The 17,316-nt window shown below is 33.5% G+C and overlaps 2 protein-coding genes across 7 annotated transcripts; both read right to left on the minus strand.

Annotated features, from left to right (window-relative positions):
- Window positions 1–2,348: 2,348 nt before the first annotated feature.
- On the minus strand, window positions 2,349–11,149 carry LOC106102042 (nose resistant to fluoxetine protein 6-like). 6 transcript variants are annotated; one of them, XM_013281443.1, is made up of 15 exons: window positions 11,041–11,130; window positions 8,613–8,806; window positions 7,782–7,931; window positions 7,169–7,469; window positions 6,653–6,841; window positions 6,439–6,518; window positions 6,061–6,254; window positions 5,758–5,872; window positions 5,405–5,619; window positions 4,842–5,035; window positions 4,370–4,505; window positions 3,916–4,102; window positions 3,467–3,609; window positions 3,264–3,372; window positions 2,349–3,195 (listed from the first exon to the last, which is right to left on the minus strand). In XM_013281443.1, exons 2-15 carry the CDS (start codon window positions 8,653–8,655, stop codon window positions 3,089–3,091), a joined length of 2,163 nt encoding a protein of 720 aa, XP_013136897.1. In that variant the 5' UTR covers window positions 8,656–8,806; window positions 11,041–11,130; the 3' UTR covers window positions 2,349–3,088. The 6 variants fall into 6 exon arrangements, with proteins under 6 accessions (XP_013136897.1, XP_013136899.1, XP_013136895.1 ...); XM_013281445.1 differs by having other exon boundaries at window positions 7,782–7,898; window positions 8,494–8,806; XM_013281441.1 differs by having other exon boundaries at window positions 8,494–8,806.
- On the minus strand, window positions 11,091–16,758 carry LOC106101976 (nose resistant to fluoxetine protein 6-like). The gene is made up of 14 exons (XM_013281367.1): window positions 16,639–16,758; window positions 15,729–15,889; window positions 15,107–15,407; window positions 14,556–14,735; window positions 14,314–14,393; window positions 14,056–14,240; window positions 13,580–13,694; window positions 13,175–13,395; window positions 12,680–12,873; window positions 12,344–12,479; window positions 11,944–12,130; window positions 11,569–11,711; window positions 11,204–11,348; window positions 11,091–11,152 (listed from the first exon to the last, which is right to left on the minus strand). Exons 1-14 carry the CDS (start codon window positions 16,659–16,661, stop codon window positions 11,091–11,093), a joined length of 2,133 nt encoding a protein of 710 aa, XP_013136821.1. The 5' UTR covers window positions 16,662–16,758.
- Between the last annotated feature and the right edge of the window lie 558 nt (window positions 16,759–17,316).

The following is a 17,316-nucleotide window of genomic DNA, read 5'->3' on the forward strand; positions in this document are numbered from 1 at the left end:
TAATACCTAATTAATCAAAAACAAATGAATATCTTACTAACAGTTATTTGGTTACTAGCTTACGATTGTGATTCCGTCTGATTCGATATAAAAAAAGTAAGTAGCCTGTGTTCTTCTAGACTATCCTCTACATTGATATTAAATTTCATCGAGATTTGTTCAGCAGTTTAGTCTACAAACTCTTACAAATACCCATCCAAACGTTCTCATTTATGAAACTTAAAAAAAAAAAGTTCTTACTAATGTGAGTAACATTTAGGTTTCAAATACTAATAATCGACTAATGCACATCACTAATGACATGTATGCGTTAACATGAGTGTTGTGAATTAATTGTTTATTAAATTATAAAAGGTAATACAGTAGTCACAGATGTCTGAGATATTCTAATTAACAAGCTGTCACGGTCATAAAGTCAATGTAATTAAATACGACGTCCGTTAAGATGGAGTGAATTGTTTCGAAGATCATGAGCCTTGTTTAATACAATTATAAAGAGGGTTTATGCTTTTTTATGAATGCAAAATATTAAACACGATTGTAAAGAAAGTTTATCTGCTTATTATAAATGAGAGTCCATTGTTTGATTGACATTTTCGAAGTTTTTTCAATTTCATTATTTTTATATGTTATTATATGTTAAAAGGAAGACCGAAGAAAGTATGCATGAAAGGGCATTCAGATATGACGGTTGATAGATACGTTTTCTAAAGTTTAGGACTACATTTCCCTTATTTTGTTTTTTAAGATTTCCTTTGATAAATCATGTAATTGGTCTTTGGCTAAACTTTTTAGTAAATTATCGTAGTTAAGGAATATTACATTTCAAGATCAAAGCGTATAATAGAGGGTTTGTAGTCCCTAAAAATTAGTCTTAATGTTATAAATGGGAGGACATTAAGAAAGTTTTAAGGAAGACAAAAGACCTCTTAAACAATGACGACGACAAATTGGGGGAACGATGAAATTTTTTCCGCAATTAAAATAATCTATGGCATAAATGTGATGATCGTGTTAGAACAGCTACTCGGTACATGAATTCTGGGAAGCTAAATTGTTCTGATGCTCTCCGAAACTGGTTTCATCGTCAGATTTTGGAACTTATTTTTGTTCATATTATTGTCCGTTAATTCATGTTATTTGTTATCTATATTTTGATTCAAACAGAGGAAGACCTAGATACATTCATGCAACAAGAAAAAGAGTCTCTGTCGGCGTCGTGTGAGGAAGTCAAAAGAATACCACAAAGGAACGAGAACTGGAGTTAGCTCCATCGATAAGGACACAGTCCTTAAATAAGAATAGTAACCATAATTGTTAATTTTCATATAGAGAAAAGGAATTATTAATGTGCATAAATATTAATATTTGAATTTCAATTATTACTATGAACGTAGAGACGAGTGACTAGTGGAACGTAAGCCTAGAGGCTATGACTCTTGCGAACTAGCTGATTAAACTGTCCGAAGTCTAGTTTTCCCAATCAATCTGGCTACCTGTATAAATGCATCATCACAAAAGTAACAAAACTAATAGATGACTAGTAGATTTAATTAATAGAAACAATACCATGTAGAAAAAATAAAAAGCATCATTCGGTTGTAAATAAATGTTAAGATTGTTACATTTCGTACAATCAATCTTAAGAACAATGTAAAGACACTAAACGATCAATACTAATTAGTAATAGAAGCTGCTCGAAAACGTTCAGAGAAACATAGCAGTTCAAATCCTCTCTTACAACAAAATCATAGCAAAAATCGACAAATCATTGAATTGTTTAATACAAACATAGCACAAACTATGCCTTTTTAATATTCACATTGCTGCAACACACTTAACACAGTGTAATGAAATGGTAGATTCATTGTTTGAAACTAAACTTATGTTTGCAGTAAGCTTTGCTCTCGAGTTTGTATTTGTGGACTTTAAAATTCAAACTGTTTCCAGTTATACAATTACTGCAATTCAAAATGTTTGTTCCATAACCTGTGTTTTTATTGGTTTATTAATTTTCTTTGAATGTTTTATTAGCTTTTGCCCGCCAATCCTTCCGCGTGGAACTATAAAAATAAAGTAAGTAGCCTATGTTGTCTTAAGCTAAAACTTTAACAAACATCCATCCATCCATCTAAACTTTTGCATTTATAATATTAGTAAGATTATTGTTTTTTTTTTTAATTCCTATCAACAGAGATCTTTATTCTAACGATATCACTTTTAGTGTTACTTTAATGTTTATGTAGTAGAACTACCCCATTTTCTCTCTCAAAGGATTCGTCCGTGGATAAGTAAATAAAAATCATAATCATTTCATACCGATTTTAATTGAACTCACTTGACCACAACAACTGATTAAATCAACTTTGATTAATTACTTAGATAATCCAAAGAAAAACAAATAAACTAAAACTGGTATTATCATACACAATCACAACTTATTTAATTTAATCAACATAATAAGTAAAGATAATCAGATAAAGTTATAAATGTCAATCATTTAATAAAGTTTAAAAAAAAAGAGAAATTTAATCTTGATGTAATTCCAATGAGATAACATTTTTATAATCCGACTGAAACGTGACCATGTTTTTTGAGGACCAAGTTCGGTTTTTATTCCACTTGAATTTTATTCGATGCACTCTATAACTACACTCTTGTTCTGATTTTCAGTTATATTCATGTAGTCAACTTCCTGTTCCAATGAGCGCAAACAAGTTGTTGCAAATGAAATTTCAATCATGTCCTTTCTCAATTGCGAACAAATTATCACTTCAAGAATTCGCAGTAACATAAAATAGATAATTGAAAATATATTTTTCTTTAATGCTGGGTTGGAGAAGATTCCATTTAATATATCATAGCAATTACCAATTAGTGTTAGGTTGACCTAAGTTTCAAATGAGTTAAACTCGAGTTACGTGGTTCGAAAACGCATTTCATGAAGTTATCCAACCAAAAATACTTATGAATTGTCAAATGTAACTGGGAAACCGGTCATAAATAGTTTAGATTATTCTTTCACATCATCGGATATCTAAATTCTTTCAAGGTACAATTAATTATTTCGCATTGAAATTTCTACCTTTTAATCAAATTTCTGTACACCATTATTTAAGACATCCTGTTTCATTGTTTGCAACATAGTACTACTTTTGGATAAATTCCTGTCACCTGATTTTGTTGATTTTTTTCCTGTAAAGCAATTACATTTGTAATAATAGTTACAACTAAAATAGATAGTCCAATAATAATAACTTTACCTTTATCTAATAAAAGTTTGAATAGTATAGAAAACGGCATGTCAATTAGCACAGTTACGGTTATGGCCACTACAAATGTTATGACGAAGAAACCACAGAAGAGGAATAACTGAAATAAGAAATATAAATAGAGGTTTAAAACAATAGTAAAATAAGTTGACAAATATTACAAAAAAAAAAACATTTATCAACGAAATACTTACAATGTAAGGAACGGTAAAGTATATCGGCGCTGTATTACTAGAATTGAAGATGACCATCAGAGAAAAGTGCATTATGTACATAGCGTATGACAGTCGAGCGGGTAACTTCCATAACTTTAAAGATAAAAGCCAGTTTATCGGACCTGTTGAACGTATGGAACAGTGTTTCACAACCATTGATGTAAAATAAATTGTTATTTGGTAACCGAGTTTGTCGGTCGAAATTATTTTGTCCTACTAGAATGAATTGAAGAGAAAACATCATAGAATGCTTATGTTTTATGATACTGGAAAAAATGAATATTAGGGTATATTCCCAACAGTTGACAGGCGTTGAAACCGTTCTAAGTCCTTTCGGTTCCTTTTATGTAAATGATCTATTATTGAGTTTTATTGATTTAGAAATCATACTTAGTCATAGCTTAAATAAGTTTTTAAAGTACTCTTACCACCATATCCATGAACACAAGCGAATATAACCCAGCCTAATCCTAAAGCCCACGCTGGTCTCATGAAAGAGTTGATCAAACTGTCCACAGTCTGGTTATCCCAGCCTGGCTGCATTGTCGGGTAGGTGCAGTAACATACTAACAAGAGGAGCGATAATGATAACGCCCATAATGTGAGATTCAAAATCTAAAACAAAGTTTTTAACAGTGGTAGTTCCCGCTTTAACATCTTAGCACGAATTGGCCGGCACGCCCGGTGTGATACCACGACCACACAGAAGACAGGCGTGAAATGGAACCAATGCCGTGTTTCGTCTGATGAGTGTGGTGCCGGAGGCCTAATTTAAGTCCCTTTCTCTTTACTTTGTAACTATCATTTTCGACGTGATGTTTATTGACAGAATTGATGAAATAATTAGCTTCAGCTACAATTAAAAAGTGCTACAGAACTTACTGTAGATATAAAGACTGGTTTTCCCCTGCATGTATGTAGTAAATAACCAAACACCATGCCGACAAGGAAAGGGGGTGCTCTGGTTAATGTGTTCATGTAATAATATACCATGTAGTACATCATTTCATCACCTCTCCTACAAGCAGAAATAAATCATAACATAATCTTCCTTCCCTTTTCTTCCCAACTCCTCAGGAAGATCAAATAACTCAATTGCTGTTTGTTTGTGTCCATGTAGAGACTTAAGATCGATTTAATAAATTACTATTATATTTTAGGTCCTACTAATTTCACAAATGTATTTTTTAGAGAAACATTGCTACAGTTTGTTGCATAAATTGCTCAACGTATCTAGATGAAATTTGTTATAGATATATAGGATAATCTGGAAGAACATATATGTAGGCTACTTGTCTTTTAATGCAACGTGGAAGGCGTCGCGAGCTAAATCTAGTAAATTATAATAACTAACTCAGCTGTAATCATTCCTGTTGGGAATTCCTTAATAAAATTATAAACAGTTGCTGCTGTGAGTGACAGAACAACACCGGCTATAACTGCTGACCAAGCAATCCTTTTGTTACCACTCAACACCCACACCAGTATTATTGGTGAGAGTAAGTGAAGTTGGACGTCGATAGCGAGGTACCATGTCGCGCCAATACACTGAAAAGTAATTTTATTGGGTCATCTTTTAATTAAAAACATTGTTTGCGAATTCCTATTACTCAAATAATTAGTTTCCAATGTAGAAAAAGGAGAATTTCTTCACAATGCGGATAGCGTCTTTGTATCGAACCTTTATTCCAGTTGTTGAGATGTTACTCCAGTACAAGTTCATTAATTATTTCGTGCTAACAATGCTATTTAATTTCTATAGTAGCGGAAATCTTACCAACTTAGTGTCAGTGTTAGAAACTTGAAGTCAATTAATTACATACATAGGCCAAGCCACTACATTTAATTGAAAATACAACAAAGCTAGCATTGGCCTTCATGACTGTCGTGTTATGACTATTAGCATTTTTTACTCACAACATTCTCAGAGTTAACATAATTCTGCACGTGCAACAAAGTCGACCACCAGAAAGTCCTACACCTATGCGTTTGTGACACAATAGTATTCCAGACTGGGCCATCGGAGATCCGGTTGAAGACAGAAGCTTCTAGCAAAGCGGTCGTAGCCAAAATAGGAAACATACGTAGAAGGCGATTTAAATAAAACTTGTGGATGTTTTTGAGTAGTCCAACTGTAAGTTAAAAAATATACGTTGTTATCAAAAAATATTTCAAAAGTAACTTAAACGTTTTTTTTTGTAAACAGTAATTAAATTACTAAATAAAATTATTTGATCCAATAACTTTGCAATATGGTGTAATTATGTTACCTGACGTTAACTTCCCAGCAGTTGTGTATACTACAAGTAAACCGCTCAGCATAAAAAAAGTGTCAACCGTGATATGACCGGCTGTTATCCATAAACCCTCGTAGGAAAGTATCCACTGAAATATTACACTAATTACAAATTACACAAAAAATACGACTGTTTTAAAATACGTAACTATGGCCTTCCATAGATCCTTATCTATAAAACCTCAATTGTCTTGAAACTTGACGCTCTTAAAACACACATTTTTTTTCTCAAAAAGAACAAATCTCATAGCATGTGATGATGAAAAAATTTCCTTACCTGAAATGACTCAATAGCGTTATAAGTGAATGGTTGTGATGAAAAACTGTGTCCCAAAAGTACCCATAACATAGCCAAAGCTCTGACACCGTCTATACATTCTAATGCACCGGATGAGGACGTAAAAGTTAAAAGGCGTCTCGTATTACTGTACACGGAAAACATGCAGAAGATTTTATTTGCCGATTTTGAATCTGTAACAAAAAAATGAAACACTTATATGTTTCTGGTTTAGATAAATAGGTACTCAAAATAACGGTTTTTAATAAACCTAATGGTTTCGTAAATCTACAATATAACATGAAAACGACAAAATTGAGTGTAAAGGAAGAAATGTAGAAAACAATAATTTATTACAGAGTTAATATATTTACATACCTCTGTTTCGGGCGAAAATATGGTTTAATTCATAGTAGGTACTCATAAAGCTCAGAAGCCCGATCAAAGAAAATATCCCCCTGAAAGTAAACAATAGTAAAGAGGTTTTTGTTAACCAAATTCGAATACTTACTTTTCAAATTGTCACTCAGATTTTTAGATACACAATATTTATTTAATTAAATATTTTACTGTAACGCCTCTTGTTACTCACAAAGCTGTGAAATCCGCAGGTACCCATGGCTTGTCATCTGGCAGTCTACAGAAGTCATCTTCATACTTAAATCCTAAGGAAGTTATGTTGAACAAAAGCCCAGATAAAGCTTCTTCAGTTGTGCAAGGCTTTGGAATACAGACAGCTAATCGAAGAACGGAAAACTCAAGAGGATTACCAGGTCCCGATCTGAAAGGTTAATTCATTTGACCGTTTTTTATCGTACAATAAATATTGCGTTAACACTGATATTTTAAAAAGATGTACTTGTTCAAGGAAACGCGCTTCGATATATTTAAAATCTAGCAATGAAACGCCTAGACAATTTCTTTCAGCAAAATCACATTCATTCTTATTAATTGTTACTATTCTGTTTTGTAGTTTAAAACTATTCATGGAAATATTTACAGGACACTTGGTTATATTACCTTAATAGTCTATAGAAATTTTAGACGTAAGGCACCAAGGAAATGCATATACAACTATGATTGAAAAAAAAATACAAGGTTTAGTTACCTGATTTCATTGAGATCTGCACCGAATAAAGCCTTTAAGCCTGCTCTTGATAATTCATAATCTTTTATCTTCGTTATTATATTTTCATCTAAATGCAAAGAAAATGGATCGAAGTGTGAACTTGAAGAAATCGCTTGCAATGGTAATTCTTGATTCAAAGGAACTCTAATCATGCAATACTTTCCTTCGATATCAGTATTTTGAACCGTTTGATTGATTTCTAAACACTGATGGTAATTGCCTAAATCTATAGTATTACCAGCCAGTAAGCCTCTTGGTATCCTTATTCCTGCATCTAAAACTGATAACAATACCCGCGATATAACTCACTTTTATAGAAATTCAAAATTTCTTTTATTTACATCTGATTTGTATTGTAATTGACATGATAGTAGTAATTGACATAACATTTAAAATTTTGAGCATACTAAAAAGCAATCTTACTGTCGGAAGATAAAGTACATATTACATTAGCACATGCATTATTCAGATGTCCAAGGAGTAGAATTCACCTTAAACTGTCCTGTTAGTCGCCGGCATTCTTGATAGTAAGACACTCACGCACTAACGAGTCTCATATTTAAAGAATGCAAATGAAAAGAATTACACTCACATAAACTTAGAAGGAATGTATTATTCTGCAACAGACCAATTTGTTTCTGACATTCTACAGAATCCAACACGTCTTCGTATAAACTTTGATTTAGCGCCGGATTTCGTACCTCCCAATCTAAATGAAGATGTCCATTGATTTGGACGAAAACTAAAATTAATTGCACAATAGTAATAAGATGCATTGTTTTTTTTTTTTAGAAATGTAAAGGAATTGTTACATCTTCAAAAACAAACAAGAGTGTAGAGCCGTGCTGTAATTAAGAAATGGAAATATTTTAGGTTATCTTATCTTTTTAGTATTAATTCGAGATTTTTATTTTAATTGCATATCACAAGGGGTTCCGTACACTTTGCTCTAGTTGAGAGAAAAGTTAAAAAGACTTTATTGTTTTAAAATATGCTTTTGCATTTAAGTAAGGGCATATGCAAAAGTAATTGGGGATTTAAAGTGTTATTCTCGGTTTCTATAATAACTTATTATTAAATAATTTAAAATACAGAATTTCGAAGTCAAAGAAAAATAATAAAATTTTAAAGTGATGAAATATTTGAACGAAATTCTAATTGTGAAAATGCAAAATCTTATCACAGGATATGTCAATAACATGATTAACTATATCGTATATATTATTATTGCAAAGAAATCGATAAAAGATTGATGTAACTATTATCTTAACTAATTAATTTTAACGTGACGCTAAAATTCTTACATAAAAATTTCATTTCAACAGCACTGTTTCCTTTTTCGTAAACCATTTAAAGTTATAAATCCTCTCTATAACTAATGATTTCTTTTATATCATGTGATGGCAAACGAGCGAGCGGCCACCTGATTTCGCCGAGAAAGCGAAGCGATCGTTGCCCATATACATCCGCAATTGTAAATGCGTTGCCAACCTTTAATCAACGTAGAAGGAGAGGCATACAAAGAGGATATTTCCCCTGACTATGCGTCTTCGTCACCGTCAAATCCTTTTCATTCCCATCCTTTCCGTGTAAGAAAATGGTGGGACGGGAAACGGACTAAAATTAAAAATGGTTGCATACGTTAGTCTTTGGGTACCAGTTACATAAGGGTACTGCCACACAAACTTACCACGTGACTATAATTTTTGTGCCAAAAATCTTTATCTGGATAATGTCAAGAATTTGTCGATATCGTTTTGCTATAATAAGAAATTGTGTAATAATCCTCTTATATCACATCCAGATTATCAACAACGTAGTAACAATACGCATTTATCAAATCGATTACATGCGAATTAGATAAGATATATGGACGTGAAAATAAATTTATCAATTGAATATGAATTATAAAACCATTTAAAACTGCACTCTCTAGATTTTAAATTTTATTTTTGTGACTACCCACATGTTCATATGTTTGACAGCGACTGCTTGGAACAATATCATTTAAGAGTTGGAAGTTAAGTTACAATACACGACAGATAACCACCTATAGTATGTTTAAAGTGCACCTTTGATTAAACTATCAAACAACTCTTTAGTCTCGCATCAATTCCTATGAACGTACATGGAAGTTGATTTGTAGTTTTGCAACTAAAGTTGAATTGGCAAAAAAATCGACAATTGACAATCGCACAACAATTGTGCGATACTTTAGTTATGTGTGCGCCCTCTCTTAGAACTTTCTTGTGAAAACAGTAGGTAGATACTTAAAAGGACAGATTTAGTAGGCGACTGTACTCATTTCGAAATCTTTTAAGGTTTCCATTACTTTCCATTGATTAACTTAGGATTGATAATGGTTTATTAGGACAAATGTTTTAGATATGACTTTTATATCTTTAAAATATCAACTAAGAAAAACAAGGCGTATATCTGAATAGTAATTGAGGTACACTTCATCGATCTGAATCAACAATATTATTCCCAGATCTGTCTTCGTCAGTTTGGTAATCCACGTCGAATTTCTCTATAAAGTTGGTCAGGACATAACTTCACATTGAGCTACGATCTGGGATCAATGTTGCGCTCCAGAACTGTCAGTCATCGGGCAGCGAGGCGCGTGTGATACTTCGATAATCGTTAAAATATGGGCCGTTTCAATTTTTCAAAGGTACCATGTTATGTTTTCAATAGTATAACATTTATAAAGCTTTTTCTGTATCATGATTTTAGCTTAATTTTAGTCCCTTTCCATACTCTTCTTAAGAGGAAGAGATGGGAACAGCGAGTTGTCTATTACGCAAGATAGGTTCTTAAAATGTTTGTTAAAAAAATATGTAGTGAATCCTTAAATTAAATAATACGAGATTTAAAAAAAATGGTAGTGATAAAATTATATAAATTATGGGAGATTTCTGAAATTTTCTGGCAATTTAAAAGCATTAAAATTTATATCGTCTTTGACGGCTCGTAAAACTGGATCTTAAAGTAATAAATGGTCCGACATCGAAGCCTTGACGAGGCCTAATAACGCTTCTGATATTAATAGCCAGGTATTAAATGTATTTGAAGACAAAGACATTAATATCTTACTAATACTATAAAAGCTAAACTTTAAATGAATGGATGAATATTTGATAGTTTGTAGGATAAACTGCTGGACGGATTTTTTTTTATAATATAAGGTGGCAAACGAGCAAGCGGTCACCTGAATCCACCGAAATGAAAAGCAACCGCTGCCCATAAACATCCGCAATTGCAGATACGCTGCCTACCCTTAATTGGCGGAGGAAGAGACGCATATAAAATGGACATTTCCTCTTCCCAAGGGTCTCCTCCACCGTCAAATCCACTTTTCTTTCCCATCCTTCCCTCTGAAGAAAAGGGTGGAAAAGGAAAGGGACTAAAATTAGGCCTCAGGCATCACACTCATCAGACGAAACGCGGAATTGCTTCCACTTCACGCCTGTTTTCTGTGTGGTCGTGGTAGAATCTCGATGAAATTTGGCATAGATGTTGAAGATGGAAGAACAACTAGGCTACATACTTTTATTATTTAAATTGCACGCGGACGGAGTTGCACACAAAAGCTAGTCTTGAATAAAAATTGCAATATAGGACCTGAACAATGAAAACTACGCGATAATAGACCGGACATGAAAAGCACTCTTCCTTAAATATGCGCATAATCGTCATTAATGTTATCTGTCACGATATTCAAACAGAAAACCGACACTCTATCAATTGTAAAGTTCAGCTTACGGTTTGATTTATATTGTCAAAATAAAACTCAGTGTGTAAAATAATGACCATATATTTACTTATATTTTTATAACTGTAATACGTACCGGCGAAACTAAATATATGAATATTTTTACACACAATAGTGGAGTTCATTTTACTCTGTATGCTTCAAAAGTTCTAACTCTTCTATGTGTTTTTTTCTTCGTTTTCTCTGACCTTGAAATGAACAAATACACAGATTAAAATTAACCTTTCAATTTGTTTTACCTCTTAAAAACAATTGACAGCAGCATTTTATCTCACCTTTGTCTAAAATTATCTTGAACAGAGTCCTAAATGGTTCATCTATGAGTACAGTAAAGATAAAAGACGATGTAAAAGTCAATACCATAGACGCAATGGACTGAAACAACTGAAATAAAAACGTTAGTTATAGTAAAGAATAATCTAGTGCTTGTCTATTTTCATGATGATTTTAACTTAGAGGCTACTCCGACGCGGCTGTAGATAGCAGTCGCGGTAGGACTAGTGACTAGGAATTATTAAGAACAGAAACAAACTCTTACATTTTAAAATTAGACTCCTACTTGATACTACTATGATCTTTAATGTAAGCGGTACAATATACTCACAATTCTCCCAAATGTGAAGTACTGCGGTGACACGGAGACGTCATTGACAACAAATATTATGGGGTAGTGGAATAAGTAAAGGCCATAGCACATACGACCTGGCAGTTGCCACATTGGTAGAGACAAGAACCAGTCAATCGGACCTGTTTTATAGAAAGAAAACATTTTAGTAGTCTAGTTCAGGTATTAATGGTACACAGTCTTGTCGTATACTGTACCATTAAAACGATGCATGTTAAAAAAGAACAAACTTTTTTCACGACACAACTCAAAGCAAATTTTCAAATATCCCAAAGCATAGCAAAGGGTTTCTCTTACGTCACTGATACAAAGACCTTAAGTCTTTGTATCAGTGACGTAAGAACAAATGCATACCACCGTATCCATGAGCACAGGCAAGGACGAGCCATCCAACAGCGGCAGACCAAAGAGGCCTCATGAGCGTGTTTATCGTCGCGTCCACGTATACGTGGTTCCAAGTCTGTTGCTTCACCCGGTACAGTATGTACACCGTTCCCAGCATTATGCCGAAACTTGTCGCCCATAAAGTTAGTACTGTCCTCTATGGAAATGAAAATATTTTACCATCAAAAGTAGTTTTCGAGAGCTGCTGGAGTATTCTAGTACTGCTTATGATAAAATATGAACGATAATAATATTCAGTAATTGACTGGAGAATTTGAAGTTTGGCTGGTTTTTGTCAAATATCATTTATTTAATTGTAATTGTCCACTTATAATAGATTGTGTCATAGATGATTTAAAACTTTACTCACTTTATATATTACGACTTTTTTACCACGCCAAATATGCAAGATATAGCCGAACACCATGCCAACAAGGAACGAAGTGATTCTTGATATTATGTGAAAATAGTACAGCTCGAAATAGTCCAACAGTTCACTGTTGCGTCTGTAATTCAATATGAATCTTTATAGTCAGAGAGCTACAACAGTATATGCGCGATTCCTACAGCAGTGCCTAAATAAAATCGATTTCTCATCACCAAGTACCACAATTTTACGCAACTACTACTTGCTATTTTTTCTTTAGATATAAAAATTATCTACAAAGTAGTTAGACTAGATATAATTTAAGTATGGAATACAAACGCAGGTATAATTGTGTGAGCAGGCAACAGCATAATGAAGTTATAGATGGCAGAGATTGCCAGCCCAACAGCGAAGGCGATCATCAAAGCTGACCAGGCGGTCTGTCGGTTACCACTGAGCACCCAGTATAAAACAACAGGGGATAGGATGTGCAACTGAATGTCCACTGCGACATACCAGGAGTGTGGGACACACTAAAATGTTAAAAAGAACATGCCGCTCAATAACTAAACAGTACTCAGAAGACCGAATGGTTCGCTGGGAGGTCTCTAGGGGACTCTTTGCATTGTCTGTGTAACAAATCTTTTAGTTTCAATTATTAATTAAGTTATCAGCATTTACATCTTTAAGAAGAAGAATTATCGTAGTCAGAGTGAAGCAGGGAAGATTTACTATCAGATCTTTATTACAATTGACGTAACTGGCTAAGTGATATCGGTCTTCAGTAATACATTAAAAATTTGCACTTAGAAATCTCGAGTGATTTTGACTTACCATTTCTTTCGGATTAACGTAGTTTTGCAGATTGATTAGTGTCGACCACCAATAGGCCCTGCATCTTATTGCATTGACGGCAGTCGCCGAAGATATGTACAATGGACTATCTGCCAGTTTATGAAACACCGACGCATCGAGTAGTATCGAGATAGCGAGCAAGGGCAACATCCGCAGATGTCTAGTCAAGTAGAATAGATGCAAATTCTTTATAAGCATAGCTGAAATAACAACCTTTGTTACGATATATTTTGTAATCAGATTCCAAAAATTTTAAACCTTTATTTACTGCGCATTAAAGATAAGATTAAATAATTATCAAATCAAATGAAAATCAAAGATGCCGTGAATTTGATGGATTTGATTTTGTATTAAATGTATTATTTAGTATACTTGCTTACTTACTTCCATCCATTTTTTTGGCGCAATTGTACACCAATAACAGACCTCCCATCATAAAGAACGTATCTGCATTTATGGGCACCGATGACAACAGCGCTGAATCCGCCGACAAAGTCCACTGTAATACTTAATTTATAATATCGCTAATGAAATTTCAAAATTGTGAGACAAAATGGTAACTTTTTGTTGTCATATATCATATATAAACTGTATATTAGCATCATCGGCTTCACTAGCTACATGTCCCCACTGTGGGGATCGGAGCCTACCCTTAGGGGTGACTAGTACTTAGTCAACCACACTGGCCCAGTGTAGGTTGGTTGACTTCACACGTTTGAATTTCTTTGCCGATATGTCCAGGCTTTCCTTCATCGTAAGAACGTCGGGTTAATTATGTACATTTGAAATTCGAAAATCACATTGGTAAGTAGCGGGAGTCGAATACAAGACCTGTAGATAATTATATCAATAATACTTACACCAAAATAATATGTCGGGTTCTGAAGATAGGATACCGAATTTATAGAGTGACCAATGACAGTCCAAATCATTGCAACAGTTTTTATACCTTCAAGGCATTTTATATTGCCTTCAGTTAGATTACCGCGGAGTAAGCTTTTCGTGTTTGAATATACGGAGAACATTCGAAAGCAAGTATTAGATGCTAAAAGATTATTATTTTTCAAATAAGAAAGTCGAAATTCTAAAATACATCTTAAAATCGTACTAATACTTACATCGTTTTAACAAAAAAATGCATATCATTTCGTATAATGTACTCAGTGCTGTTAGAACACCAATGCTGCAGAAAATTACCCTAGAACAAAGTAATAAATTCATAATTTGAATTATTTTCATCTTTCCATCGTTAAATTATTATGAAAAGAAATTGAAAGAACGTTCTAATTGTAAAGGTTGAAAGCAATAAAATTAATTTTATAAATGCGAAAGAAAGGCAACAATTAGGACTTCAACTCACAGAGCAACAGAATCCACTGTAACCCAAGGTTTGTCATTTGGTAGACGACAATATTCCTCTGCGTAATCGAATCCATATGCACTCGTGTTAAATAGTAAGGCTGATATCGCGTCATCTGTGGTGCACGTCCGTGGAACACACGCCGCCATTTGTAACACTGCGCCACAAATTGGACTAGTTCTGGAACACAAGTCATAGACTTTGAACGAATTTACCAGACTGGACAAGTTCCTGACTCATTTGACGGTATTTAACGTTTTTCTCTAGTGTGTATCGGTTTATTTCTAAAATTATAACCTTAAGCCTACCGTTTTGATTATCAGCTATGAAAGCCGTCATCATTTAGTGACAATTTAATTTTTATTAAGACCGTGCGAATTATCGCATCACAGTTTAGTCTCGCTTTGATTCCTACAAGCTTATATGGTCACAGTACTCGATTTTAGTTGTACAACTAAACAACTGCGAAACAACCGACAATCGCACAATAATTGTGCGATAGTTTAGTCAAAGGTGTACGCCCGCTCTAAATAATGAATAAAAATAATTACCTGTTATAAATGTTTGTACCAAATATCAGTCGGTACATGTTGACTATCGAATAATATTTATCTAATAGCATTTCTCCACTAGGACCAAGTTTGATCAAATCATTTTCGAGTGTCGAGTTATCTCCAGAGAAGCCAGGCATAGTAAAGTTCTGTAGTAAAGGAATCTGTATAACGCAGTACTTTCCCGAAATTCTCGATTGTTCGAATGGCGAATCGATTCCCAAACATTGATGATAATTTCCAAAGTCAACTGAATTGTCATCGAATAATCCTCTAGGTATTCTGACCCCGGCGTCCAAAACTGAAAAAATGCATCAATTTGTCTTTAAATAGAAATTAAATCAAAAAATTGTGATTAGAAATATTTATTACGAAAAATACGTGCAGGATGATGCTGGGCGTTGACATTTTAAAATTATATTTAAACTAGCTTTCGCTCGCAAATCCATCCGCATTGAATAAAGAAAATCAAAAGCGAGTACTTCATGTATTCTTCCAGGCTATCCTCTACGTCCGTTCAGCCGTTTAAGCTACAAACTCTAACAAACATCCATCTAACCTTTCGTCTTTATAAGATTAAATACAATTTTAAAACAAAACAATATCTAAAAGTTAGACTTACATTCAGCTAAAAGGCGAGTATTATTTAAAGCCATGTATCTTATTTGTTTCTTACATAATTCTGGATCCAAGACGCTCTGATAGAGGAGTTGATCAAATAGAGAATTTATCGCTTCCCCCACAGTTAAAGGCCACGCGTCAGTGGACACATACAACAAAACACTTGAATTAAAACATTCATTAAAATTTAAATATCTTGTTACAATGGTTGTTAACATTTTAAAATAAAATTAACACGTTCGATGCCATCAATTTATCATATGATTAATGGATGATCAAGAACTGGGCGAATGTCCGTTAACCGTTATCTATACTAATATAATAAAGCGTAAACACACACTTCTTTGTTGCCTAAGATGTCAGCAATTACAGCATTTTTTTTAATAATTCTTTTTTTGATAAAAATCCCTACACTTACGTCACACTTTAGGCTATATATTTTCATGCCATTAAACTTAGGGGGTAAATATTTTGGATAAAAACCCTAATGTGGGAAAGAGACCATACGAGACATGCTGGCAACATCAAGAAGCAAGGTTGCTACAGTAAGGTAATTGGTATTTTGACACTTGCAATTGAGAATTTAACAAATGTAAACAAAATAAAATTTTCATAATTTCATGCGGATGAAGCCGCACGGGAACAGCTAGTACAAATTAAAATTGAAGTGGTGTTTAACGTGTTTAAAATTAAGAGTTCGCGCACATTTGACTAAACTATTGGTCAATTGTTTGAACTTTAATTCATATGAGCTTATATGGAGATTATATGGAGACACTACTCGTGTGCAACTAACATGTTGAATTGGCAGCGAAAAAATCTACAATTCTGCAACAAACAGTTGTGCGATAGTCTAGTCAAAGTGTGGTGCTCTAATTCTTACTTCTGCAGATATATTTTAAGTATCTTACCTCAAAAATAGTGTTTTCAACATTTTAGGGTTTATAAAAACAAGCAAACAAGAGTAAGCATATTTATAAAGTAGTCAGTAAAAATAAAAATATAGCGAATTGAACATTACAGTATCGATATAAATGCAATATTATGTAAGGTTACTTTGGCGTATAAAATTAAAAGTAGAAAAAATATTTAAATGTAAACATAAAAATGACATAATCAGTATGTTATTGACAATAGTCAATTATTGTCAAAGAAGAATTATCGGAGTGGCGCTGCTATCGTGGTTTGTTCAGAAAATATATAAAACCTTCATGGCGATAGAAAAATAGGTAAAAGAAAAAGAATAACATGACAGCTACAGTACGAAATGAACTTTTTAATATTGACGGGAGGGCGCTAGTGTGCTGTTATAACTGAATTTGATTTACACCGATTCAGATTTTTTTTTAACAAATAAACCAGCGCTTGACCACGACTCCACCTAACCACCGTCAAATAATTTCTTGGTCTACAAACGACATCTGGTGACAGAGTATCAACATAGTTTATATGCCCATTTTGATGAAGAAACGGCAAATGGAAAAGGGAGAGCAAATATACGTGAGAGTCAAAATGGCGGGTGTACCATCGCGAATTAAATTATACCACTTACTAAAAAAATGTACCTAAAATGTACTAATTAGTACCTC

Source organism: Papilio polytes, unplaced genomic scaffold, assembly GCF_000836215.1.
Source record: "Papilio polytes unplaced genomic scaffold, Ppol_1.0 DF823934.1, whole genome shotgun sequence".
NCBI classification, from domain to species: Eukaryota; Metazoa; Arthropoda; class Insecta; order Lepidoptera; family Papilionidae; genus Papilio; species Papilio polytes.